The sequence below is a fragment of the Falco naumanni genome, chromosome 3 (genome assembly GCF_017639655.2).
Source record: "Falco naumanni isolate bFalNau1 chromosome 3, bFalNau1.pat, whole genome shotgun sequence".
Classification (NCBI taxonomy): domain Eukaryota; kingdom Metazoa; phylum Chordata; class Aves; order Falconiformes; family Falconidae; genus Falco; species Falco naumanni.
In genome coordinates, this window is record NC_054056.1 from 581,582 (window position 1) to 607,901 (window position 26,320).

A 26,320-nucleotide genomic window follows, 5' to 3' on the forward strand; every position below is an offset into this window, starting at 1 on the left:
CTTGGGTACCCACAAGGGATGCTCTGTCCATGAGGAGCTATGGCTGGTCCCCATTTCTACCTAGGCTGAACACTTCCCCCTGACAGTGTGATCCTTTGGTGATGACTGGGCTAGGAGAGCTGGGTAAACTGAGGCACACAAGAGGTGTGTGAGTCCCTTGTGTTCAGCCAGTGTATTGCTGGCACCAACTAACCTCTCCAAACCTGCCTGCATCCAGGACATGATGAGCACCAGGAGCCCAGACTCCCAGCTGAAGCTCATAAAACTCTTGGGTACAAACCCCGGTGATGCAAAAGCATGTTGGCATGACAGCTGGGAAGGGAAAAAATATTCTCTATCAGGTAGCACCTGCTCTGTGTTGGTACGGGACAGAACTGTGATGCTTGGTGCTATACTGACATAGAATCATAGAATTATTTAGGTTGGAAAAGAACTTTAAGATCATTGAGTCTAGCCGTTAACCCAACACTGCCATGGGAGCAAAGGTTGCTCTTTCTCCTGCTCTTTCAGCACCTGCTCTAGGGCTTCGTAGGTGTTGGGATCCTCTCCCCAGAATGCTGCCCACACGGTGAGCATCACTGCTGATTGGGACCTAAAATATATTGTCCATGCCCTCTCAAGCATCGGGGGAGCCCCTGATTTACTCATCCAGAAGGTGAGACCAGCAAGGATGGGGTCAGACTACTCCCTGCTTTGCCACTTCCTTTAAATCCTATTTTCTCCTAAAAAAAAAGGGTCCAGAACAGGGAAGAAATGGGCTTGGGAGCGTCTACTCTTCCTCTGCTGCTGCCGAGCTGCTTTATCCAATTTGCACAGGAAGGTTATTAAAAGACACTGACCTGCGAGGTGCCATAGGACTGGGGCAGCCCCCCAGGGCTGGAGGTAGCAGTCCCCTGCCCAGGGGTGCGGGCAGCGAAGGAGCAGGACTGTTTTCCACTCATCCACCCAGCGCTGCAGGCTCTGATCTGGACTAAAAGTAATCTCTGAGCAAGAGCAGCACTTTGCGGTTCCTCTTTTAGATGTATATTTCTAATTCCCAGCCCAGTTAAGACCCTGATTTCTCTCTGGGTATGTAGGTGATGTGGTGGAAAGCTTATTCCTGAGCTAAGGTCACCCCTGGGCTGCGTCAGTCCCTCCATTAGGGTGCTATTCTGGGACATGGGTCACAGGGTTTGGGGACCTGCAGGTTATTCTCTGGTGGGGGACAGGGACTTTTCATGAGCCTGGGCAGGACACAGCCTGGGGGCTGTCCCTGCATGGCGGGTACTAACCCCAGAGTGATGGAGGTGGCTCCTGTGGGATGGATTTGCAGAAAACATGCTTAGTCCTTGAGCAAAACCATCCTGCTCATGAGACCTCAGAGGCCAAAGGCAGAGAGAGAATCTTGCCTGGAGGATTTAAAACAAGAGGGAAAATGCCAGCAAACACCTTCCATGGAGGTAATTTGTCACCAGGCAGGGTAGAGCATCATGCCGAGATGAAAGTCTGGACATCTCTGTGCCGCCTTGACAGGAGATGTTCAGATCACAACAGATAGCAATGCCCTTCTGGGACATCCTCTTTGCTCCGGGTACTCAGCCATCTGCATCTGAGCCTACTGCACCTCCTCTGCAGGGCACATCGATTATGCAGCACTGGCTCCCTCCCGGGCATGACATGACGGAGGTGGTGGAGATCTTCCCTCTGCTGTGCCATGCAATCGAGCAGCCCTCAGGTGCATGTATAGCCCAGTGCATCCCATCCACGATGGGGGACAGCACAGGAGCTACTTGTCCTATTTCTGTAGGTCAAGGCAACTTGAATACCTGCAATGAGATGCACAGGTCTTTGCAACTCACCTGCAACCTTGCCATTCCCAGCAGAAGGGGAAATTTCAAACAAAATAATGTTGTCTTTTCTTTTTACAGCAGCAGCAGCAGCAGAAGCTCTTTCCTGACACAAAAGCATGGTGGATGACGCAGACAGATACAACCGCAGCTTGAGGCTCATCCTGCTGCCAGTTCATCATGGGAGTGGCAGGCCTGCCTGCAAAATGAGGTCCCCATTGAATGACTCTAAGTGACTCTCTCAGGGCCCAGCCACTGAAATATTCATCACCTGCCCCAATGGACAAGCAGAATATGTAAATTATTTCCTGGACAAAACAGCTATAGTCGTGGAAACCACCTCCTCTATGTATTGACTCCTATATTTGCCCAGATCCGGTGTTTCTGGGCAGCAGCCTGGTTTGCACAGGTAGGAGGTGAGCCCCAGCAAGGTCAGGGCAGTGCAGAAGAGCTCAGAGCATCCCAAGAGTGTCTGAGAAGAGACAGGATGTGGTAGGATTTGCCGTTTTTGCTTTAAGAGACCAGATTGGAGCAGCGAGGTGAGCCTTTGGAAGAAAGACGTGTTTGAGTTAACTGAGCATAAAGAAAGCATCCCAAAAAGATGTCTTCATGGGCAAAAAAAACCCCAAAAAACTCAAATCTATTGTTCATGCTCCAGTAACTTCCAGATGCCTGAATGGGGATGCAGGAAGCCTCACAAACACCTCCTGGGTTGGGGAAGCAGGCTGTCCCTCCTGCCTGCCACTGGACCCTGCCCGCAGAAGGGGATGCCTGCCCCAAAAGCCCTCAGATTTAACCAAAACCACCAGATTTCAGGCTCCATTTTCCCCTGGCAGAGACCTTCACTACCTGGCTGAATGCTGGGACTTTGCAAACCAGCCAAATCAGCCAAAATCACCTCAGGCAAATCGCCAACTGGGTGGTCAGCAAGTAGCCATCACCCGGTGCTACCACACAGGAGGGATGCTGCTGCTGCCTGCAGCCCTGCCTGCCTGCCTCCACCTCCAGCAGCAAGGGGGATTTGTGCAAAGCTCCCAGTGCCTGGGTTGGGCTTTTTTTATCCCTGGCTGCTCTTACGTTCTTAGCTGTGCCACTGGCTCCAGCACTGCTCGCTAACCCCTTTTACAGGCAGCTAAATATAGTCCAGGCAGCTAAGCAAAATCTGCTCAGCAGGGCCACGTGGGGCTCGACAGCACCACCGCAGCCATGGCTGGGGCATGGGTTCTGCCAGCATCGGGGGGCACAGCCATGTCCTTGCTGGTGACATCTTTCACCCCATGCAGGGGCACATTACCACTGCTTTGGTGCTCATCACTTCTCCCCGCCTTGGTGGCCCCATCCCTCTCCCACCCCAGGGTTTCCTGGGGTCCTTCCACCCAAGCCAGGGTATTTTGTGCTGGGGAGCATCTGGACTTTATTAGCATCCCTGATCCTACACAAGCATGGTGTAAAACCCCAGCTCGCTGCTGTGCTTAATAAAGAACAGCCGAGTAGCTCCAGGCATCCACACGAATGCTGTGCAAAGCACACAGTGCAGGGAGTAAACCTATAACCTGATGAGGCACCCTGTGGGGTCACCTGCACCCCGCAAAGGGTCTGAAAAGGTGGGCACATGGCTGCCACCCCAACGCACACTCACCCACGGGTGCAGCTCATTTTCTGCCTCTCGTGTCAAAGACAGGTATTTCCACTGGAACCATGAACTCATTAAGGAGACACTGATCTAATTGTCTCCACACCGGCACTTGTGGGTTGTTTTTTGTTGGGTTTTTGTTTTTTTTTTTTTTGGGGGGGGGGTTGTTTGTTTGTTTAAACCAGCAAGGAATGAGGCAAAAGCTGACTGGAGAAAGGTAAATGGAACCCCATGGCTCATTAGCCATTTCTCTGAGAGGAAGAATTGTTAAGGCTGAAAATGAACAGGCTCAAAAATTGCCATGGTCATCCCACATTTTCAACCCCCCCAGCACTGCCCTGGCCGGGCCATGCTTGCTGGGATGCTCTGGTGGCACCAGGGATGCCCTGTCAACCAGGGGACATGGGAAATGCATAGGAGGGGCTCAGGGAGGCTCGTGGTGGAGTTTGGAGGAAGGTTGGAGCCTTTGGGTGCCAGGTGAGCAAACTGAGGGGCTCAAAGCCAGAGCTGGTGTGAGCATCAAAGCAGAAGCAAAGCCTAGCAGTGCGGAAGCTGCAGGCTGGTAATGAAGGAACTGGGTCCTCCTACCAGGTGGACCAAGGGCACCTTCATATCAAGGCCTCACCCTGCCTCTTCCTCCTCCAACCTTCCTACCCCACCACCTCTGTTGATTCAGATTCTGATACCTTGGGGAAGAAATTCAGCTCACACTGGAGTTAACCCTCCAGATTTTCCACCCCATGAGAGACTCAGCAGTTGTGACAGCACAGAAACTCCTGCGTGACACTCCCATCCATCACCAGCCAGGCATCTGGCCACTGCCATGAGAAAGACAAACAGCATCTGTCCAAACTCAGCAGGGAAATGATGAAGATTTTCCAGCCAGTCGCTGTGTCTGTGAGCCCAGGCTAAACCAAGCTTCAAGGACGGAGGGACGGAGGGTGGCCAGCGTTTCTTGGCTTCACAGCCCTTCACTCTTCTGGCTGGGAGAGGCTTTGGGGAGAAGATTCCAGCCTGCTGGATGACAGGCGTTAGGCTTTGTGATGATCTGTTATGGAAACCACCAGCTGGGTCAGCTCCGCATCGCCTCACTGGCCTTTAGGACATCTCAAACTGGCAAAAGGTCCTTGAAGAGAGTCCCAAATATGAATCCTGATGCTCAGTGCATTCCCCAGAAGCCATGCCAGCAGGTAGGATGCCCATCACTAGATTCAGAGGGTTTTTTTGGTCTCCATCAGGTTCCTCTTTTGGGCTGGTCTCAAGAGCTGATGCATTTGAGATGTATTTGGCTGTTAAGCCTGCAATGTTGCAGGATGGGAGGGTCCTGGTAAACAAAAGGGACAAGTAGGAGCTCAAGCACAGAAGGTTCTGCAGGTGCCTGCAATGTTCCTTCTGAAAATCATCCCCTTCATTTCCACTGGGTTTGCATCCCAGCTCCTGTGACCCTGAACACCCTGCCTCTCTCTGTAATTAAAGACCAAGCAATCGCCCATTGCTAGTCCTCCCGTGTCTCTGTTTATTACAGAAGGGCTTAGCAGAAAACTAATTCCCTGACTCCCTTAGACAAGGGGGGAGGGAGATGCTTCAATCTCAGGACTTTTCCATTTGTCCTTCCCAACCCAGGCTGGCTTTGTGCCTGTCCCCCTTCTTGTCTGGGGGCTGGAAACTCCAAGAGAGGCAGCACAGTTGAGAAAACATACTGCTGGCAGTAAACAGGCGTAGCTTCATTCCTGGCCTCCTTGCCTGGCCTCCCTTGCAGCATGGGAAGGGCTGGGGGACCCCCCACCCCCACCTCCCTGCGCAGGTGAGCAGCACCCTGAGGTCTTGAAGCGGTTCCCCAAAGCACCCAAAGCACAAGGCTGTGATGTGCTTGCTGGCAGGTGGTGACCCAGGTGAAGGGTCCTGGGTGCCCTCAAAGCCCCATCCAGGAGCAGGGCCAACCTGCAGGGTGCCAGATGTGGGACAATCCCATGGACCAGGGGCTTGTCAAACCCCAAATCATCACCACAAAAATACACCTTACATTATGCCTGAGTTTGCTGCATTAGACAATGCTCTGGAGGAAAGGTTCTTGATGGCTTTAGCTGGTTTTCCAAATACAGACTCGACTATTAATTATTATTAATTACTGTAATGTAGGTTTATCCATGAATAGCATCACTTGGGCTCAGCAGGAACCCTTCTGGCTGCACCCATGGCTAAGCTGGTATTGTCCCAGATACAGTCACATGAGATCATTTGTTTCCCCCCCAGGTCCCTGGGCCAGAGGGCATCCCTGGCAAGCTGCACTTGGCCCTGCTTGCCGCTGGCCTAGTGCCACCCCCAGTCCTATAATCCCCCCATAGCAAGCAGAAAGTGATACCCTGACCCCTAATGAACCAGGCACTGGGGGAGGGGAAAGATGTCCCCTTGTGCCTTGAGGATGCTGAGTGATGCGGAAGGAGTGGAGGGGGAGGCAGAGCAGAAAAATGTTGTTTTATTAGAGGTACATGGGCAAGGATGCTCCCAGCCCTGCTGAGCATCTGCGACTTGGGCTGGGGGCTTCTGTTGCAGGGGGGGCTGAAGGCAGCCACAGGTCCCTGTGCTCTGTGCCCCTCATCTCCCATTCCTCATCTTCCCCGTGTGCAGGGCGGTGTGAAACCAGCGTGTGCTGTGGCACCCGCGGGACTGTGGTCTCGCCTGCCGAGGAAGGGACGGGGCTGGTGCTGCGGGCACAGCCCTGGGGACGCGGGGGCAGTGCCACCTGGCGGCACCATCGCAGGGGACGGAGACACACACACACGCACACACACACACACACACGCACACACGCACACACACACACACACACACACGCGCGCACACCCCCCCACACACACCCCCCCACACACACCCCCCCCCCCCCCCCCCCCCCACACACACACACACACACTCACACTGGTCCCTCCGGGGTCCGTAAGCCGGTGGGATTCCTGCTCTTGGCTGGCCCGCGGGGTCACGTCCCCGCAAGGCACAGGGGGACAGAAGGACCAAGGCGACAAATACCAGTGTGGCTGATTTGCCCTTGCTGGGAGGACAGGGACTGAAGGACGTTCCTGCTGCGGGTGTCACAGGGCCCTGATATCCAGCTGGGGAGGGACAGGAGCTGCCAGACCCCCACCTTCCACCCACAGGGCTGTGCCTGTAGCCAGCCCGTCATGTCCCCGCGGCTGCTGCCCGCCCCGCGGGCGCTGCCAGACCCGTGCCTGCGTGCTGCCAGGCTGGGCAGGTCCCCAGCACACACCCCAGCTGCCTCCCAAAAGGAAAAGCAACCTGAGATCAGAGAGTAATTTATGGGCACTGACCTCTCCTGTTGTACACTGCAACCAGCCGGAGCTTTTGGGAGCTCACAGAGGCTTTAGAAAATATTTTTTTTTTTTTTTTTTTTAATTGGTGCCAGCTGCTGATCAGAGGCCAAACCCTGGAGCTTTACCTCTGTAGCAAGAAGCATGACACCCTCCTCTTCCTCAAGGCCACAGGGGGCATGCTGGCTCCCCATCTGCCCCAGCCCCGTGCCCCCCAAAGCCTCCTGCCGCGTACTCATGTACTTTCACCACTGTCTAAATTTAGGGTCTGGAAGCGGGCTCGTGCAGCCTGGTTTATTTCATGCCCTGAATTATGCATGCCAGCAGCAAGGCAGCACTCGCCCTCTGGATGGATGTGCCCGGCTCTGGCTGGTCAAGCAGAGTGGGGAGACCCGCTGCCTGCCCAGCCCCAGCTCCCACCCTGGGCTCCCTGCGGGCAGATGCCCCTCAGCCCCCCTCACCCAGGGGCTGGCCTCATGGGGGTTCAGGCTGGTGGGTGTGCTGGAGCTGGTGGGTGCATTGTTGAAGCTGGCAAGAAAGGCTGCCATAGGCCACAAAAGGAAGACTAGGGAAAACATGGGCCCGTTGCTCCTTGAGGTTGGTGACTAGTGCCACAGGACATGGGAAAGGCTGAGGAACTTAGTGCCTTCTTTGCCTCTTTACTTGCAAGACTGATCTTCAGGAATCCCAGGCCCCAGAGACCATGGAGAAAGGCTGAAGCAAGGAAGACATACCCTTGGTGGAAGAGGATCAGGTGAGGGGATACTTAAGAAAACTGGACATACATAAGTCCATGGGCCCTGCTGGGATGCTCCCACGAGTGCTGAGGGAGGTGGCTGATGTCATTGTGGGGCCACTCCTGACAACCTTTGATTGATCATGGCGATTGGGAGAAGAGCCTGAAGGCTGGAGGAAAGGAAACGTCACTCCTGTCTTCAAGAAAGTCACAATAAATTCCATCTGAATATGAGGAAGAACTTGTTTACCTTAAGGGTGGCAGAGCGCTGGCACATTCAAGCCCACCTGGACGCAACTGAGCAGCCTGCTCTGGGACAGCCTGCTCTAGCAGGGGGGTGGGCTAGGTGATCTCCAGGGGTCCCTTCCAGCCCTGACCAGTCTGCGGTTTTGTGATTCTGTCACTTGATAGCCAGGAGCAACCCAGGGCTCTGCTGTCCCTGGGCCTCAGGTGCAGTCATTAACCCCGTGTCTCCCCTCGGCAGCTCTCAGCTGCACGAGCAGCATCCAGCTGTGAGAAATCGCAGGGCTTCACTGGTAGGGCCTGTAGCGTTGGGACAAGGAGGAATGGCTTTAAGCTGGAAGAGGGGAGATTTAGATGAGATACTAGGATAAATCCTTGCCTGTGAGGGTGGTCAGGCGCTGGCACAGGCTGCTCAGAGCAGCTGTGGCTGCCCCATCCCTGGCAGTGCCCAAGCCAGGTTGGACGGGGCTGGGAGCAACATGGGCTGGCTGGAGGTGTCCCTGCCTGGGGCAGGGGGCTGGAACTGGATGGGCTTTAAGGTCCCTTCCAACCCAAACCGTTCTATCATTCCATGATTATTTTCTCTCCCAGGGCCGGGTGGCTGGTGACCCCAGGGTCTCTGCAGCATCGTCAGCTGCTCTGGGGACAGGTGTCGGTGGGATCCCAGGACACTCTCCAAGTACCCTTTGGGACCCTGTGCTGCCCTCGAAGGAGCCCACTCCTTCCCGCGGGATGCTTCGAGGGGAGGGAGACCCCCTGCAGTGCGAGCCTGGGCACCCTCCCCAGCCCCGGGCGCTCCCCGGAGCCGCCGCCCCGGCCCGGGCTGATGGTGCTGGTAGGGTCCCCTCGGCGGTGAGCACTGGGGCGGGGCCGGGGCTGCCGTTGCTCTGGTCCGAGGGGCTCGAGGGGATGGAGGGGCTCCCCTGCGGCCGGGAGGGAGCGGGGAGGGAGCGGGGAGGGAGCGGGGAGGGAGGACCCGCCCCGCCGCCGCAGGGGCCGCCCCGGGAGAGGCGGGGCGGGAGCGACGCGCCCCGAGCCCGGTGCTGCGGGGTCGGCACGGGCGGAGCCAACGCGGCGGGGCGGCCGGAGCGTGGGGCGGGGCGGCCGGAGCGTGGGGCGGGGCGGCCGGAGCGTGGGGCGGGGCGGCCGGAGCGTGGGGCGGGGCGGCCGGAGCGTGGGGCGGGGCGGCCGGAGCGTGGGGCGGGGCGGCCGGAGCGTGGGGCGGGGCGGCCGGAGCGTGGGGCGGGGCGGCCGGAGCGTGGGGCGGGGCGGCCGGAGCGTGGGGCGGGGCGGCCGGAGCGTGGGGCGGGGCGGCCGGAGCGTGGGGCGGGGCGGCCGGAGCGGGCGTTAGACACGGCCGCACCATGGGGGCCTGTCTCGGCGTCTGCTCCCTGCTCAGCTGCGTGAGTGCCCGCCCGGCCGGGGCACCGGGAGGGGCGTGGGGGCGCACCGGGTGGCGAGGGGGTGGGCACCCGGGGGGGAGCGGGGCTGAGCCCGCTCCCAGTGCTGCAGCGGCGGGCGCGGCCCGGGGGCGGGGGCGGGCTCAGAGGAGGCCCGGGGGTCTGAGAGACACCCCGGGGCTGTGCCCCGGGTCCCAGTGGGGCGGAGGGGAGGCCGGGGGTTCCTGGGGAAGGCCGGAGGTGTGCGCCATGCTGCACCCGTGGGCATGCAGGGGCCCACGGGGGATGCACCCTCTGTGCCTGGGGGGATGGAGGGGACCCCTGGAGCAGGGCATCCAGCTGCACCTGGGGGTGTCCAGGGGAGACCCAGAGAACTCTGGGGCTCATGAATGTGATGGTCGAGGGGAACATGGGGTCTGAGGCGCCTGAGTGGTGCACCCCAGCATGCTTGGGGGATGTAGGGAGCTGGAGGAGTGGTGCCCTGCCACACTGGGGGGACTGGGGGCGTCCTGCCTCCCCTGTCCTGATGCCAAATACACTGGGGGGGTTCTGCGATGCTGGGGCACCAGAAGTCCTGCCTGTTTCTTACTGCCGAGCCCTGAAGTGGGGGGATGGGGATGGAGAAGAGGAGGCGGGACAGGGGGTGCAAGTCTGTGGGTGGAGGGGCATGTGTGGGGTGCCCTGGCCCAGGGCAGGCACAGGGTGCATGATTTGGGGTGCTGTGCCCAGTGACGCAGGCATCTGCCCACGGCTGGCGTTGCCTTCCTGGCGTTGCCTCACCTGTGGGCACGGGGCCAAGGCAGGGCTGTGGAACCAGCCGGGGAGCCGCTGGCCTGGAAATGGGGCCCGTTTTGCAACTTGACCTCAAAGTTTTAGTGGTTTAATGAACGGGAGCTTTTGAAAGATCGGATGGAGGGCAGTCTGCAAGGCCTCTGTCTGTAACCCACATCTGATGCTTTTCCTTATGGGCATGTATTGGAAAAGGCAGGAGTTACTCTGGAGCAGGGCTGGGAACTTTGTGGCCTAATTCTGGATTTTTTTTTGCCCAAAAAGCTTGCCAGACCATGGTAACGGGGTAGAGTGGCTATATAGGTTTAATTCTCCTGTTCCTTCCTGGAGCTGGTTGACTAAGAGGGTGTCTTAGCTCAATGCTGAATTGAAAAAACCCAACATAGAAAAAATCAAACCAAAACTAGACAACCCCCCTGATCTCTTTTTTTTTTTTTTTTTTTTTTTTTTTTAAACAAGAAAATCTGAGCTAACTTCTTCTGGTCAGCCTGTATCATTTGAGTCAAAGCAGCATCAGGTTGCCAAGCCATCCTTAATGCTTTCGCATTGCAACTCTACAAGCCGTTCCCGAGTGAAACTTCGCAGCACATGAGAATAATTTCCCTTTCTCTGCCCCCAGTGATTTGCCAGGCTCTGCCCACCACTGCCATGAGCAGTGTGGTCACCTTGAGCTGCCTTCCTTGAGGGACAGGGCTAGGTGTTGCCAGCAGAAGCCTGCCCAAGCCGAAGTGAGCGCCAGGGGCTGGTGCAGCCCTCCGGCATGGTTTGAGCACCCCGTGGGGACTGTCACCCTCATTGTGCCAGTACCAAGCTACCTGCCAGCCGTGAGAGCCACCAACCTCCCAAGCCTGTGCCAGACCCTGCAGGTTTGGTACTGATTAACCTGCTGAGTCATTAATTTAACAGGAGATAAAGACCAGCTGCTCAGCATTGCTTTTGGTTGACTCAGTCTCCGCCTTCCTGGGTTTGCCAGGGCAAAGGCAGCTTGCAGATGTGTTGTTGCGGTTGTGGTGGTGGGCTGGTGTAGGTGGGCTAGTGTACTTCAGTTCATGTTGTTGTGTTTCCAGGGCTGGGTGGACAGCCCTTGTCTAGCTCTGGCCGTGCTCTCCCAGCCTCCAGGCAGAGGAGGAAGCACAGCAGCCCTTACGTGGGAGTTGCACTGGAGGTGAGCTGGATTAATGAGGAAGTCGATAGTGAAACTGAAGAGATTAATCTTTCATCTGCAGTAGCTGAAAACTGATGCTTCCTCATTACTCCACCACTCTTGGGCTGCAGTCACTTCCCTTGGTTGGCTTTTTCCATCCTGCTGTTTGGCTGTTGGCCATATTCATACTTACGGGCACCTTTGAGAGTCTTTGAAAGGAGGTGTAGCAGAGCATGTCCAGTGCTGCCTTAATGTGGGAGGATTTTCCTTGCTCTTAACCCACTTGCTTTTTAAAGAAAAAGGCTGAAATCAAGAGGTGCCCAGGCAACAGGCTGGGTTAGTGTGTGGCACAGGGTTCCTTGGCCAAGGAGGTTAGAGGGGGGGTACTCCAGAAGGGCACCGGGAGCCATGAAAAAAGGCTCCCAATGACATGGGACTCTTGCAATACTGCTGCACGAAGCAGGTCAGTGGAACGGGGCTGCTGCACCAGTTACCTCAGCGGCTGCCTTCCTGTGGTTGCAAGAGGCTGTAAAACCTGAAGTACAGCCACAGAGATTGGGCTCCGCAGATGCTGTGGGCTCCTGAAAGCCTCATACTAGAGACTAATTCATCCACCTGCAGCTTTCCTAGAGGTCAGCCACAGGGTTTGGGGGCTGCACGTGGAGCAAGGGTTTCCCTTCAGCCCAGCTCCATCATGGCCCTGGGGACACCCCTTTACCCCCCAGCCACCTGCACCGACCCCCAACAAAGCGTGGTACCCAAGGCCATGCCTTCTGCCAGCCTTTGGTGGTGCTTGGATGTGGAGCTGAACCCCCAAATCCAACAACTTGCTGAACAACAACAAACCTCATGATTTGTTTCTCATCATGAAACAAACCTCAGGCCAGTTTCTGTGGGTTTGGGACTTGGTGCTTTTTGTTTCAGTGGGCAGTGAAAGGAGAGGAGCTGGAGGTACTGGTGTGCTTAAAGTTAAGGGTACAGTAAGGTGTTTTACTAGGTCAGGTCAAATAGTGCAGTAATTCTGCATTAAAAAGGATTTTTGTTCTTTTTTTTTTTTTAAATATTTATTTGAAGGGGAAATACAGGAACGCTGGCACATTTTAAGTGCATTCTTGTGCAAGTGGTGCATTTAATGAGCCTGAAAGGAAGCAATCTTTACTGAAGGCCATTTTCTTCCACTTTCAAGTTTAAGACATGAGGTGATGTCCCTTGAGCAGCTCCTGGAGAGGCGGGATGAGGGTCCCCGTGGGATGCAGGGGCTCTCTCACCTGCCCCAGGTCCTGTGGGTACCGTCAGCTCAACACAGCCTCTGGTGGGACTGGGACGTGGGGCTGGGATGTGGGTAAAGAGGAATAAATCAGGAAGAAGGTAATTTTTCTCAAATAATGGTGTGCTTATGTTTAAAAAAAAAATTCAAGACCACCTCTAGTGACTTGGGGTCATCAAAGTGATTGCTTATGAGCATCCCTGATGAGGGGGCTGCAGGTTTCACGTCCTGCTTGCACAGCAGCTCAACATCTGGTTTTCTTTTCTTCCACATCCATTTCTTACACTACTTTTAGCAATGAGAAATGTATATTTACGTTGATACCGAGCAATATTTTAATTAATACTGATCGCTGGGAATAATTAGGAAGCCCATAGCCATAATAAACACTTAACAAATGCACATCCCTTAGTACTGGGAGAGAGCTGAACCCTTCTGCTTGCAAGTGCATCTGGCTGGCTGATGTGTCTCAAGTGCGGGAGAGGAAAAGCCGTTCAAAGAGAAGGCGAAATAAATCAATGACATTAGCTTGTAAATAGAGGGGAAAGCGGTTTGTTGCTAGGGCCTGAGGTGGTCACAGGTTTCCTAGGAAGAAGCTGTCTCTGAGAAAGGAGCGAAAAATGCCCAGTGCTGTAAATTTTAAAAGTGGATTTGGGAATGCATTTTAGCTAGAGAGAGGTATTTGGAAAGCGAAGCAGTAGTATTTTAAACAAATTTCAGATATTTAATTCCCATTGGTCTCTAGGCAATACCTGTAGCTGGAAGCTTGCCAGCACCTGCCTACGGATTTCTCATTGCTCCCTGGGCTGGTGTGTGGGCCAGGGGAGGCTGTGGGCTTGTGAGAGCTTCAGTGAGGCATTTTTTTTTTTTTTTTTTTAAAGGAGCTAGCCTGAAGATTCCTTGTTTTAGAGGACTTGAGGTATATTTTGGTGTTGTATTGCTTGGGCTGTCTGTCCCGAGAGCCCCGCTGTTCCCACTGTTCCTGCTTACACCATGGGGAGTGGGTCACAGTTGGGAATTTAGTTTTAATTTAGGTTTTGGGTCCTTTGAGGCTTTGTTTAGCACTTTAGCCCATCTGTTCACTTACGTGGGGTCAGCGCTGTCTGCTGGATTAGTGGCCGGGCGGCATTGCCACCTGCTTTGCCTTGATGTGAGATGTTGGTTTTACTTCCCTGGCCAACCCCAATAATTCCTGAGGGTGCAGCATCTTCAATGCAAACCTGAGAGACACCTTATTCCCCTATTTTTTCCCCAGATATTTAACATGGGGCCTTCTGCTTGCATGACATGGTGGATTAGCGACCCAGCAGTGACAGGCCATCCCAAAAAGCTTCTTAAATTCTCTTGCCTGAATATGCCCTATTCATTTGCCAGCTTCACCCTCTTTTGGGAACATAGGGCTTTCAGAATGTGGCCGTGAGTCAGGAGATACCGGGGCTGGCATGGGTGATTAAGAGGCTGAAAATATTTCCTATCCCGATCAGGGATGCCACAGTCAGGGCTGGCTATGGCTGTATCCAGCATTCCTGCCCCATCGTGGGCTTTAAAACCTGTTACGCAGAAGCCCCGCAGCTGTTCTTCCTCTAAGGCAAATGATGGCGGCACTCCCCCACCTTGTGGGTGTTAAATAGGTGGGTGAATATCCAAATTGTTGGACAGATTGGTGGGAACAGTGTACACCGGAGCAGCAAAACTCAGCTCAGCCCAGCCCAGCCTGACTGCTGGGATGCGAACAGCATCTCCCTATTGCTCCTCTCATGGCTTACAGGAGCCAGAGAAGTCTAAGAATATAAATATTCTAAGAATAATAAGTTCCTTTTTCTCCTTGCAAGTCTTATTCTGCACAATCCTTGTGCAGGAAACCTCTGCCGATGTTTTGCTAGGCAGTAAGGTTGGGTTTTGCTAAGCTGGGGTTTCCCTGGTACCCTGCTCTGTACCCACCTCTGGCACAGCGATGGGAGCCTCTGCCCTTGGGCTGAGGGTGCACCTGGCAGCACTGCCAATGGTGGATTTGGAAAGCCAGGATCCATTGTGGACTCCCAGGGATGCCATGCCTCAGTTTCCCCACCTGTAAAGTGGCCTTTGGTGAGGGGAAAGGATGGCAGAACAAGCTAATTTCCACATAATGCTGGCATCGGTGTTTTCCCCACACTGTATTAGACTGGAAAGGCAGCCTTAAATTATTTTGCAAATTATTATTTTTTTTTTTTTAAAGAAAAGAGGCTCCTGCAGGGCAGTGCTTTGTTTTGACAGGAGCCTTTTTTTGCATGCAATTGCTGGGGAGCAAAAAAGAAGATGAGGGTGTCTCCAGATCTCTTGGTGTCATTTTCCAAGTTGGTTTGTTATTGCAGTGAACCCGTTCCTGTGGCTTTTGGTTTTCAGCAACATTTTTGGGGGATTTAGAACCTTTTCCATGAGGTCTCGCGGGCTGTGGGTTTTGATATTGGCTGGTGAGAAGCTCTAAGCAAAGCCCCCAGTACAGCAGTATGGATTCTCAGGCAGATCTCCTTATGGTTCAACCTGGGCACGTGTTTTGGGGCCAGTTTCAACACCACCAACATGAGGATGCTCTCATTGCAGTTGTCCTGTCTCTGCGGATCTGCGCCATGCCTGCTCTGCAGCTGCTGCCCCTCAGCCAAGAACTCCACCATCTCCCGCCTCCTCTTCACCTTCTTCCTCTTCCTAGGCACTCTCGTGTCCATTATTATGATAATCCCCGGTGTGGAGAAGGAGCTGCACAAGGTAAGTAACTCCTGGAGACGGCTGGTTGGTCACCATGGGGGAGATGTTTAGTGCATGCTGGGTACATGAGGCTGAATCAGACAGTGAATTTTTGGAGCATGATGTTGCTTCTGTTCCTTTTTTCTGAGCATCCCACTGGCAGAGGGTGTTGTTAACCCTGGTTTTCTATGGAGAGGAAATGCAGTGGGATAATTTCATGCATTATTTAGTTTTGTCAAATGTCTCCCAGGGAAGTTTCCTACATCCCATTTTTGGGGTTCAGTTGGCACAGTGACTTGCAAGTGATGGAGGTGGGACTTCAGATGCAGAGACCTGAGATCTGCCAGCTGAGCTAATGTGAAGGCTGTGCTAAGCGTTTTGGGAAATGCTGGTTTCATCTCAGCTTTCCACTGACCTGCAGGGTGGCTTTAGCTGTGCCACTCCACTGCTGTCCCCAGGCAGGCCATCCGATTGCTTTACGGGTGGCATTGGAGCAACCATGGGCTGGCCCATCTTTGGTGGCACCAGGGCTCACGGTGGGTGTGGGATGCTGGGGTGATGCTCACCCTCCCATCGCTGTTGCAGCTCCCTGGCTTCTGTGAAGGCAGCGGATCGGTCCTGGGGGTCCAGACCCATGTCAACTGTGACAGCTTCCTGGGCCACAAAGCTGTGTACCGCATGGGCTTCGCCATGGCCACCTTCTTCTTCCTTTTTGCTGTGATCATGGTGTGCGTGCGCAGCAGCAAGGACCCACGAGCCACTGTGCAGAATGGGTGAGCACTTGTCCCTGGGGGTATGCTGGTGTGGGGACAGGCCAGACCCCCCCCTTCCCCACTGGGTTCCCTCTTGCAGACCATGCCTCCTCTCTCCTCCTGCAGCTTCTGGTTTTTCAAGTTCCTGGTGCTGGTGGGGATCACAGTGGGGGCCTTCTACATCCCTGATGGTGTCTTCACGTCAGGTGAGCAGCTGCCCATGCTCTCCTCTGCACCTCTGGGTTAACCCTCAGCACAGGATTAAACCCATGACTGGAGCTGGCATCCCTGCAGCTGTGTGCCCTTGTGCCAAAGTCCTGCTTTCCCTGCTCTTAAGTGGGTTTTCTTTTCCCCTCAAGTGTGGTTTTACTTCGGTGTGGTTGGCTCCTTCCTCTTCATCCTTATCCAACTTATCCTACTCATCGACTTTGCCCACTCCTGGAACCAGCTGTGGCTGCACAATGCGGGAGAGAGCAATGCCAAGGGCTGGTATGCAGGTTGGTATGACGGGCACTGCAGAGAGTTTAGTGGTGAGGAAGGTCATCCTGCAGCTGGATGACGCTGAGCTGGGGGTACTGGGGGCTTTGCTCCAGCCTCCTTCCTTTTTGTTCTCTCCCCCAGCCCTTTGCATCATCACCTTCATCTTCTATGCCACCTCCATTGCGGCCATAGTGCTGCTCTACATCTACTACACCAAGCCTGAGGGCTGCACGGAGGGCAAGGTCCTCATCAGCATCAACCTTATCCTCTGCCTCATCATCTCTGCTGTGTCCATACTGCCCAAGATCCAGGTGAGGTGGCAGGGGACACCTGGGAGGCCAGCGGCCGTGTCACCATGGGGTACAGGACCAGCCCTGAGCACCTGCCGTTGCATCTGCAGGATGCTCAGCCACACTCGGGGCTGCTGCAGGCGTCCCTCGTCACCCTCTACACTATCTACGTTACCTGGTCTGCCCTGGCCAATGTACCAAGTAAGCAGGATGCGGCCTGGGGTTTGGGAGGGGGTGCACAGGACAGGACCACACGCTGTGAAGGGTGCTTTGCCCCCCTGGGTCTTTGGGGGCTGGGGAAAGGTGCTGAACCCCCTGCTTGTCCCCCCCAGCTCAGACCTGTAACCCCACGCTGCTGGTGAGGAACAGCACCGGCTCAGTAATGGCCACCCAGACACTGACAACCTGGTGGGATGCCCCGAGCATTGTGGGGCTGACAATCTTCATCCTCTGCACCCTCTTCATCAGGTGAGGACTTGGCTTGTGTCCCTGGGGACTGCACCGTCCCTCTGCCTGCCCAGAGCAGAGAGTCATCAGGAGGCTTTTGGGGAAGGGCGATGCTGGAGGGGAGGTCACAGCTTGGGTCAGGGCTTTTGTCACTAAGTGCCTCTTGCAAAGCCATCCCAGTCCCCAGGGACACAGGCAGGCTGCCCTGCAGGGTCACGCTCACAGCTCTTGGGGATTCCACACAAGCTGCATCCCCCAAACTGCCCTGCCTGTCCTGGGGACAGCCCCCAGGGCATCCCCAGGTGGGCAGGCTTGGGGGGGCTGAGCTGGGACTGGGGGGCAGCCAAGGAGGCAGCAGGCGGGCAGCCCTGAGCCTGTGCCCCTCTGCCCGCAGCGTCCGCTCCTCGGACCACCTGCAGGTCAACAAGCTGATGCTGACGGAGGAGAGAGCGGCCGGGGCTGGAGCCGAGGCAGCAGCCACGGAGAGTGGGCTGCACCGTGCCTATGACAATGAGCGGGACGGCGTGTCCTACAACTACACCTTCTTCCACTTCTGCCTTCTCCTGGCTGCCCTCTACATCATGATGAGCCTCACCAACTGGTACAGGTGGGCAGAGCTTGCGTGGGGACAGGGGACTGTCCCCCTTCCTCTGCATCCCCTTCTCCTGGTGTCCTCCCTGCTCTTGCACCGGGAAGAGCTGTTTGCTGAGATGCATCTGTGTGCAAGTTCACTTAATGTGTACCCTAATCAGCGTTAATTAATTTTAGGTAGCGTAGGGCTGCCTATGGCAGGTTGTGCCTGGGCTTGCCAGCTCCCTGCTGCAGCATCCTCTGCTGCAGCCCGGGATCCCTTAAGATGTGTGGGGAGCGGGGACCCAGCCCTTGGGGTGCTGTCAGCTGCAGTGGTGGGGTCACGTTCCCTGGGCGACTGCAGGGAGCTTCATGGCTGCACGCATGTGGCTCCTCTGCTCCCTCCTCCATGTTCCTTGCATTGCAGCCGTGGCTGGGTGCTTGCAGCCTCCGTCCCTCCCTGGCATGGTTGCTGCCCACCATGCTTGGGGCGCACAGTGAGATGCCACCCCGTGGGCGCAGCGCAGTGATGGGTGCTGTCTGCTTCTCTGCTGTTTCAGGCCAGATGAGAGCCTGCAGGTGCTGACGAGCCCCTGGACGGCCGTGTGGGTGAAGATCTGTGCCAGCTGGGCAGGGCTCCTGCTCTACCTCTGGATGTTGGTGGCTCCACTGGTGCTGCCGGACCGGGACTTCAGCTAAGGTGGCCCTGGGCATCCTCCTGCCACGTTGGAGCCGTTGTGGCCTTGTCCCTTGATGCTGGGGACAGCCCCAGCTCTGCCTTAGCCTCGGGTTCTGCATGCAGGAGTGGCTGTGCTGGGTAGTGCCTTCTTGTAGGTCTTCTGTTTTAATTTGAAAGGGATGAAGTGCCAAGCAGGGAAAATCAGCCAGGGCTGAGAAAGACCTGAGGATGTTTTTAAAACTCTTGGCTTCTCCATGTCTGTGTCTAGTGCCTTTGGCGGTACCTCCATACCTTCTTCTAGTGGACACCACCACTTTGCCTTGGGAGGGTTTGGGTTTTACCAGTGCCCCAGGACTCTGGTGCCTTTTGGAGGGGCTTTGGGGACTGGCTGTGTCCCAGGGCCAGGCTTATGTTGCCTCCCCCAACAGCCTGGAGGGAAACAAATCCGGGGGGGCTGGGGCTGGAAGCAGCTGCCCAGCTGCATCCCCCCAGCCTTGGCGGTGGCCCCAGCTCCTCAAGGGCTCTCCTGCCCAGCTGTCCCCACAGGGAATGGGTCTCTGGTCCCCGCCAGAGCCCAGGTCACATTTCCTGCAGGCTGTGCTGGCCTGACCCCAGTACCTTGCCTCATTAATAAAGTCTTGTTTGGAATAAACCTGGCAGATCGGTCCTTCTGGAGTCTTCTCTGATGCCTGTGCTGGGTGCATGGGAGGTGGAGAAAGGGGGGGTGCGACAAACAGACCCAGCGCCAGAGTGAGGACACAGTCGGCTGCCCTGGGGGTGCAGGCAGGGTGGCATCAGTCTGGGGCATAGTGGCTTGGGGCCCTGGACCCCACTGCCAGCCTGTGGCACCCTGAGAGCTGCTGCTGGAGGGGGCATGTTGCAGGGCAGGTGGTGGTTAGCAAAGCAGAGAGCATCAAGGGGGGGTGCACAGAGCGTAGGGGCGCCCCGCACGCCCGGGGGCACCTGGAGCTGGGGTGAGCACCACGGGGGGACGTGCTGTGCTGGGGTGCAGGGATCAAAGGCGGGGTGTAGCTTGCCGGGGGTGATCCCGGATGGGTGCACAGGCTGGCGGGGGCGTGTGTGTGGGGGTTGTTCTGCAGGAGCCGCGGGAGGTGCCCGTGGCCCCTGCGCGCCGGGGAAAGTGCCTCCGACCCGAGCCCGCTGCTGGAGCCGCCGCGCAGCCCCGCACGGCGGGGGGTGGCGGGGGGCAGGGGCGGGCGGTGCCCGCTCAGACGGAGGGGCTCGGAGCCACCAGGGGGCGCTGGCAGCCCGCGCTGCGGCACCCGCCTGCCGCCTGCACCCAGTGCCTGCACCCAGAGCTTGCACCCTGCGCCCAGTGCCTGCACCCAGAGCTTGCACCCTGCGCCCAGTGCCTGCACCCAGAGCTTGCACCCTGCGCCCAGTGCCTGCACCCAGAGCTTGCACCCTGCGCCCAGTGCCTGCACCCTGCCTCCTGCACCCAGTGCCTGCACCCAGAGCTTGCACCCTGCACCCAGTGCCTGCACCCAGAGCTTGCACCCTGCACCCAGTGCCTGCACCCAGAGCTTGCACCCTGCGCCCTGCCTCCTGCACCCAGTGCCTGCCTCCTGCACCCAGTGCCTGCACCCTGCCTCCTGCACCCAGTGCCTGCACCCAGAGCTTGCACCCTGCACCCAGTGCCTGCACCCAGAGCTTGCACCCTGCCCCCTGCCTCCTGCACCCAGTGCCTACACCCTGCACCCTGCCTCCTGCACCCTGCAGCCAGTGCCTGCACCCTGCACCTTGCCTCCTGCAGCCAGTGTCTGCACCCTGCCTCCTGCACCCTGCAGCCAGTGCCTGCACCCTGCACCTTGCCTCCTGCAGCCAGTGTCTGCACCCTGCCTCCTGCACCCTGCAGCCAGTGCCTGCACCCTGCACCTTGCCTCCTGCAGCCAGTGTCTGCACCCTGCCTCCTGCACCCTGCAGCCAGTGCCTGCACCCTGCACCTTGCCTCCTGCAGCCAGTGTCTGCACCCTGCCTCCTGCACCCTGCAGCCAGTGCCTGCACCCTTCACCTTGCCTCCTGCAGCCAGTGTCTGCACCCTGCTTCCTGCACCCTGCAGCCAGTGCCTGCACCCTGCCTCCTGCACCCAGAGCCTGCACCCTGCACCCTGCCTCCTGCCTCCTGCAGCCAGTGCCTGCACCCTGCCTCCTGCACCCTGCACCCTGCCTCATGCACCTTGCACCATATGTCCTGCACCCTATGCCCTCTGCCCTGCCTCCTGCACCTGGCACCCAGTGCCCTGCGTTCCTCACCCTGCACACTGTGCCCTGCACCCTGCATCCTGCACCTGGTCTGCAGAATCCTGCACCCTTCATCCTGCACCCTGCATCCTGCGGCCTTCAGCCTACATTCTATGTACTGTACCCTGCTCTGGTACCCTTTATTCTGCACCCTGTGCTTGGCACCCCACAGAGAAGGTTCTGGGAAGGTCTGAATTGTGCAAGGGTCTGCTACAAGATTTATTTTTATGTCATGCCTCCTATCCATTATTTATTTAAATAAGAATTATCTTTGCTCACTCTTTTCTTCAGGAGATATTTCAAACCACTAGCAAATACACCTCAATGTAATGATCATTGCACCCCCAGAATGGCTATGGAAACTGAGGCAGGGCAAGCTGGGGTGACTCAGGCTGTGCTGCTATGGCTGCCAAGCTGTGCCTCCTCCAGCATCCTTTGAGTTTGGAATTCAGCAGAGAAGACCGTCCGCATGGTAGGTTATTGCCTGTATGATGCGACTGTCCCTTCTGACTATGTCTGTCCACATTTGCCCAGCTGCAGAGCCATGGGGAAGCCTGGCTGCTATTGCAAGCCCTGACTGTATATTTTAATGCAAATCAAGGTGGATTGATGACAAAACCCCCCAGGCCTAAGCATGACATGAGTGAGGCTCATGGGCATCGATGCCAAGTCCAGTGTGGGCCTTTGTAGTCCCCTCCCCGTGCTTGTCATGGGAACAGAGAGCTGTGACTGTTCTGCATTTGCTTGTTAGCAAGTAAGATTCGTTTCTGCATCCAAATATCCTGTTGTCCGCAGGCAGGGAGGATGGGAAGCAGTATCCTGCCAGCTGGGCATCACCGCTGAGCTCTCCCGAGTCCATGGGAGAGGTGCAGAGGCATCCCATGACGGCTGCCACCCTCCAGTGCAGGGTGACAACCTGAGGCACACTGTGCAGGGCAGCCCCACGTTATGCCCGGGATTCCCCAGCCTTGGCATTGCTCATGGCTTTGATGGAAAAGGGATGCACCAAGGAGAGCTTGCGTAGGCGAGGGGTGCGTGACTGGCATAGAGTCAGTGAGGGTTTAAAAACTTCCTTTTTTTGGTGTTTGTCACTTCCAAAGGGAAACGTCCCCAGGCTGCGCACACACCCTGCAGCAGCAGCTATACTTTTGGGAGGCTAGCTAGGTATTTTAAAAATATCCAGCAGGGTCTGGTTGCTCTCTGCTAGTGGTGATGAGCTACAGGGCCTCTCCAAAGCCTGCCCGGATCAGACAGTATTTTCAGCCTCCAGATCCTGGTGGCTTCAGTAAATGGTCTATTGGCCGGCATGGGCCAGCCCGCAGCACTTGCAGCCACCTTGTTTCAGAAGTGGAGTGGCCCTTTCCATTTTCATTTTCTGGGTGAATAATTCATCAGCAAACATCTGCCATCTTTCGCTCAGCAGCAAACACAGCCCTGGGTTGGGTCCCCTCCCTGCCTGTCCCTCCCCATGGAGCAGCCAAGTCACAGACCCAGCCTGGAGAGCAGGATCAGACCATGCACGTGCCAGTAAATGCACATGCCCCACTGGTACTATCTACTGATGTGGCTTTAATTGCGCTAATTTGTTCTCCCTGGGTGGGGGGCACCTCAGAATGATGGATACGTGGTAACGTGGGAATGTGGGGAACCCAGGCAAGTCAGGCAGCAGTTTGCTTTACAGAAGATAACCACGATCACTGTGTTGCTGAAATAAACTGAATTTAAACCCAGGGATGGGGACAAGTACCCTCCTGGAGCTGCTCAGCTCATCAAGGGGTTTTAGGACCGCACAGAGCAGGGATCCCCCAGCAATGCCCAGGTCTAGGGTGACTGGGGGCAGCTGCAGCCCCATCCCACTCCCCTGCCCCCCAGGTGATACCAGTGCTGCCAGGGGCTCTGCAGCACCGTTTTATTCTCTTTAATGTGTGGTGTCCCTTGTTTTTTATTTTATTCATGGGATTAACACATCGGGCAGCAGCTGGACTGGCTTTTGCTCAAAAGAGGAGGGGAAAGCGTTTACATAATTCATTTAAATGAGGCACCCAGGGAAATCCAAATTGGACTTCCAGCATGTTTACAGTGCCATGCAGAGCTCTGTGATCCGCATCCGGAGCCATTAATGCCTCCCAGACAGACCACAGAGCATGTATAATTAATTGTGGAGTAAAGCCATTGCCCAGCCTCCAAAGATAATGCTCAGGGGCAGAGGCAGCATTGCCCAGCGCTGTGCCCCCTGGGGTACAGATTTATTTCAATGGGCTTTTTCTCTTTCCCAAGATGTTCAACCAAACTTCCTTGGGGTAGATGGATGCTGGGGAACCGGTGGGGTTAAAGCAGCAGGAGGAATAAGCCAAGCTGGGCTGTGAAATCATGGATGCTTGGCTGGGCTTGTGGGCAAGCACCATCTGCAAAGAGTTCTTGGCATGTGTTTGAGCCCAGCAGAGCCCTGTGGCAACAGGCAGGCATCACGGCTGAGCCCTGCCCTGGGGAAGGGGTGAGAGGGACCCTTGGAGGGGAGAAAACCCATTACAGTGTGGAGCAAATGGCCCAGGACCAGTTAGCCCCAAATATCCCTGCTTTGTTTTGCAGATGCATGGACCAAGCATCCCCTGGTCTGGTGCATGGTGGGGTCTGCTGCTGGCTGAGACAGTGGGGGTGCTCTAGGGGACCTGGCTCCATGCTCAGCACCCTCCCTGCCCTCAGAGGATCGCTCCCTGCAGTTTTCACCCAGTGAAATGGGGCTGGTATCGCTCCCTTGGGTGCTCTCCAGCTGCAGCGCCTGGAGGCAGAGCCCGCACTGACCCAGGCTGGCTGCCAGCTGTGGTCTGGGGTGGTGGTTTGTGGGTTTCTGAGAAGGTGCCCCTGGCCTCACATGGGGACACAGGGGCACCGCAACCCACTCAAACACTTTATTTCTAAAACCTTGGGGTGGGGACCGACTCTTCTGCCTCCCTGCTGGTTTCTGGAGCTGCTTTCTCTACCTTCAGTATTGCTCTGAAGAGCAAAGGAGGGATGTGAAGGAAGACAGGGAGTAACAAAAAATAAAATAAAAAAATCAGGCTTGAACCCTGCTGCTAAAGAAACATCTGTATCTATAAATATCGGCCGATGTGAGTGGGAACAGACTGTGTCTCCAGCAGCTCCCTAAGGCAGCGGAGCAGCCTCGCCCCAGCTAACCTCATTCCAGCACATGCTCCTGTAACACACACAAGTCGCTGCAGCTTTGCAGGCTTTTTTCAGGGACAACCCCCCCCCGAAACGGGTCTTAAAGAAAAAAAAAAAAAAAAGAGAAATGAGTGTTGTCTTCTTGTCTGCATCTCAGTCACAGGGAGGGTGAGCCATGGCCCTGGGGGATGTCACTGGCTCTCTGGGGTACAGCAGGGGTCCTGCTGGTCCTTGCTGGGACACAGTGTCCCACTGTTGGTCCCCAGCCTTCTGTCACCCCTTTCCATGACCTCCATCCCACCAGCCCAGCTCATGTATGCTCAAAGAAACCCCTATCAAGCGCAGACTCTCTTCATCACCACACACAAACCCTCCTGCAGTCATGGCGGCCCTGGGGCAGGGAGATGCTTACTCAGATGGGAAACTGCTGAGCTCCTGGATGGATCCATCCCTGCCCTGGCTCTCTGCAGGAGCCCAGCACCAGCCCTGGGGCAGGCAGGATGGGATGGCAGCTGGGAGGACACAGTCCACCATAGGCTCGAACTGGCCCAAGGGCATGCCAGTGCTGGAGAACTTTCTCTGCAAGGTTTTGCTCTGCAAGTGCTGACCATCACTGCCCCAGGTTGCCCCCATGGGGGAGATGTCCCTCACTATCCGTCCAGGGACAGGAGGTGGTTGTTGGAGGCCACCACTGCTGCCACCTGCATTAGTCGGTATTTCCCATCAGAAGTGCTCTTCAGACAGGTGCTTTCCACACCCCATACAGCTCACACCATACAATGCTTTGTGGCTTCCAGGGGTCTAAGCCTTTTCCAGATGTGTATGTGACCTCCTGCTGCCCAAAAGCCATGTCTGCTGGTGCAAAAAAGGGAAGGAGACAGGGACCTTTCCCTGGTGTGGGAGTCAGCAAAGGTGGAGGTGATTTTGCTTGGGCTCTGCAGTCCCCCCTGTTGCCCATGCAGCTGGCTGGGGGAGTGGGGTGCATATGGGGCACCCCAGAGCTCCTCCAGGCAACAGCCACGGGGTCGTCCTGCATTGCTCAGTCCCACATAAAGTAAATCCCATCCTTCATTCTCCTAGATAGTAAATGCCTGCATACACATGCACTTCAAGAAGTTATAGGGTGTTTCCCTTCCTGTCTCGAGCAAAACTATCCTCTTCCAGCTAAATCCCGTGGTCCCATGCCTGTTCTGGAGCTGCCCAACTCGCTGTGACACCCCGTGGGGTGGCCCCACCAGGCTGCTCTTGGAAGGCTGTTTCTCCAAGCCACACAGCACTGCTGTTGTGCTTTTTTTCTAGGATCATCTATGTTATCTGTGCTTGGTTTTGGGCCATAAGACCCCAAGCATCCTCTCAAGCAGAGTGTCATTTAGGTCAAGGAAAGGGGGACTGATGCTCCCAGCTCAGAAGATCCTAGGGGGCTGAGCAAGGGATGGAAACATTTGCTCTGACAGATGCTTGCACCTTTGGCTCTTTCAGCTGGGTCCTGTTTCCATTTTTTTTTTCTGGCTTCCCTCCTCCAAAAATACCAGTGAGGTGACACATCACATCCCAGCTTTGCAAGGACTCAGCTTCCTCCAGGTTTTGGAGAAACCCCATCCCAGAGAGCGTCCTCCTGCCCGGCCTGCTGCCACCCGGCACGTAGGGCTGCCACAGATGACCTGCTGCCCCACGTGGGAGGCGCTGGGGACTCTCGGAGCTGGCATGTGTGTCAGCGATGGAGGCAGCAGTGTGGGAAGCACAGGCAGCCCTTACGTCATCCTCCTCCATGGGGTCTTCTTAGGAGCACCAGGGCAGTTCTGTTTTGTTTTTTCCCTTTTTTTTTTTTTTTTTTTCATTCTTTTTTTTCCCCATCACCCTGTAACAACTAGGACTTCTCATAAGCTGCCTCCCTCCCCCTCTTTTCCTCTCTGACTCATTCCCTTCTGCCCTTGCAGCTGGGGATGTGCAGCTCCCCACGTCCCACAGCAGTACTTTCCCTCCAGCCAGGCAGCAGCAACAGTGACAACACGGCCCGGGAGGGGCAAGCCCAGGGCGAGGGACAAGGGACTCAGTGCCACAAAGTGAATATTTTCTTCTCTTTTGTACTCATTCTAGCAGTGAATTTCAATGCAAGAAATAAACGACTTGCTCATCTCAAAGATGTTCATAAGCAGAAATTCTCCCGCCCTGGTGGCAGAGGGGGCTTTCATGGAGCACTGATGCTGCTGGGACATGCGGCAGCATGAGGACAGAATGGCCAGAGTCTGGCCATGGAGCCAGCCTACTGCTATGGACTGCGGTACTATCCTGTGCCATCCCTGTCATAGTCTTGCTGGTGGCTGGGGAGGGTGCGGGGTGGGTGACTCAGGGTCCCGCAGTCCCCACTGGGCTGGGAGAGGGGTTGGCTGCTGATGCCCGGAGCGCGGGGATGGCTCCTAGTGTTTGCCCCCAGAACGGCAGCCTGACCTCACTGGCAAGTGCTGTCACATAGCAGCCTTGTGCTTCATCCTTTCCCCACACCAGCGACAACGACCCACAAACCTACCAAGTAAAAGCACCTGCAGGCTGCCAGTCCTTCTCCTGTCCCAGGGCCCTCCTGTTGCAGCAATTTT

General features: G+C 56.1%; 1 protein-coding gene across 5 annotated transcripts; it reads left to right on the forward strand.

The window, feature by feature from the left end:
- The first annotated feature begins 8,820 nt into the window (after positions 1-8,820).
- On the forward strand, positions 8,821-23,772 carry SERINC2 (serine incorporator 2). 5 transcript variants are annotated; one of them, XR_005827090.1, is made up of 12 exons: positions 9,032-9,164; positions 14,942-15,103; positions 15,668-15,855; positions 15,961-16,040; positions 16,194-16,331; positions 16,456-16,625; positions 16,715-16,805; positions 16,937-17,072; positions 17,446-17,658; positions 18,182-18,321; positions 20,853-21,033; positions 23,151-23,772. XR_005827090.1 is itself a non-coding variant. In XM_040588237.1 (11 exons), exons 2-11 carry the CDS (start codon positions 9,126-9,128, stop codon positions 18,318-18,320), a joined length of 1,356 nt encoding a protein of 451 aa, XP_040444171.1. In that variant the 5' UTR covers positions 8,821-8,851; positions 9,103-9,125; the 3' UTR covers positions 18,321-18,959. The 5 variants fall into 5 exon arrangements, 4 of the variants coding, with proteins under 4 accessions (XP_040444171.1, XP_040444173.1, XP_040444172.1 ...); XM_040588237.1 differs by lacking the exons at positions 20,853-21,033; positions 23,151-23,772 and adding an exon at positions 8,821-8,851 and having other exon boundaries at positions 9,103-9,164; positions 18,182-18,959; XM_040588239.1 differs by lacking the exon at positions 23,151-23,772 and having other exon boundaries at positions 20,853-21,050.
- Positions 23,773-26,320: the final 2,548 nt, after the last annotated feature.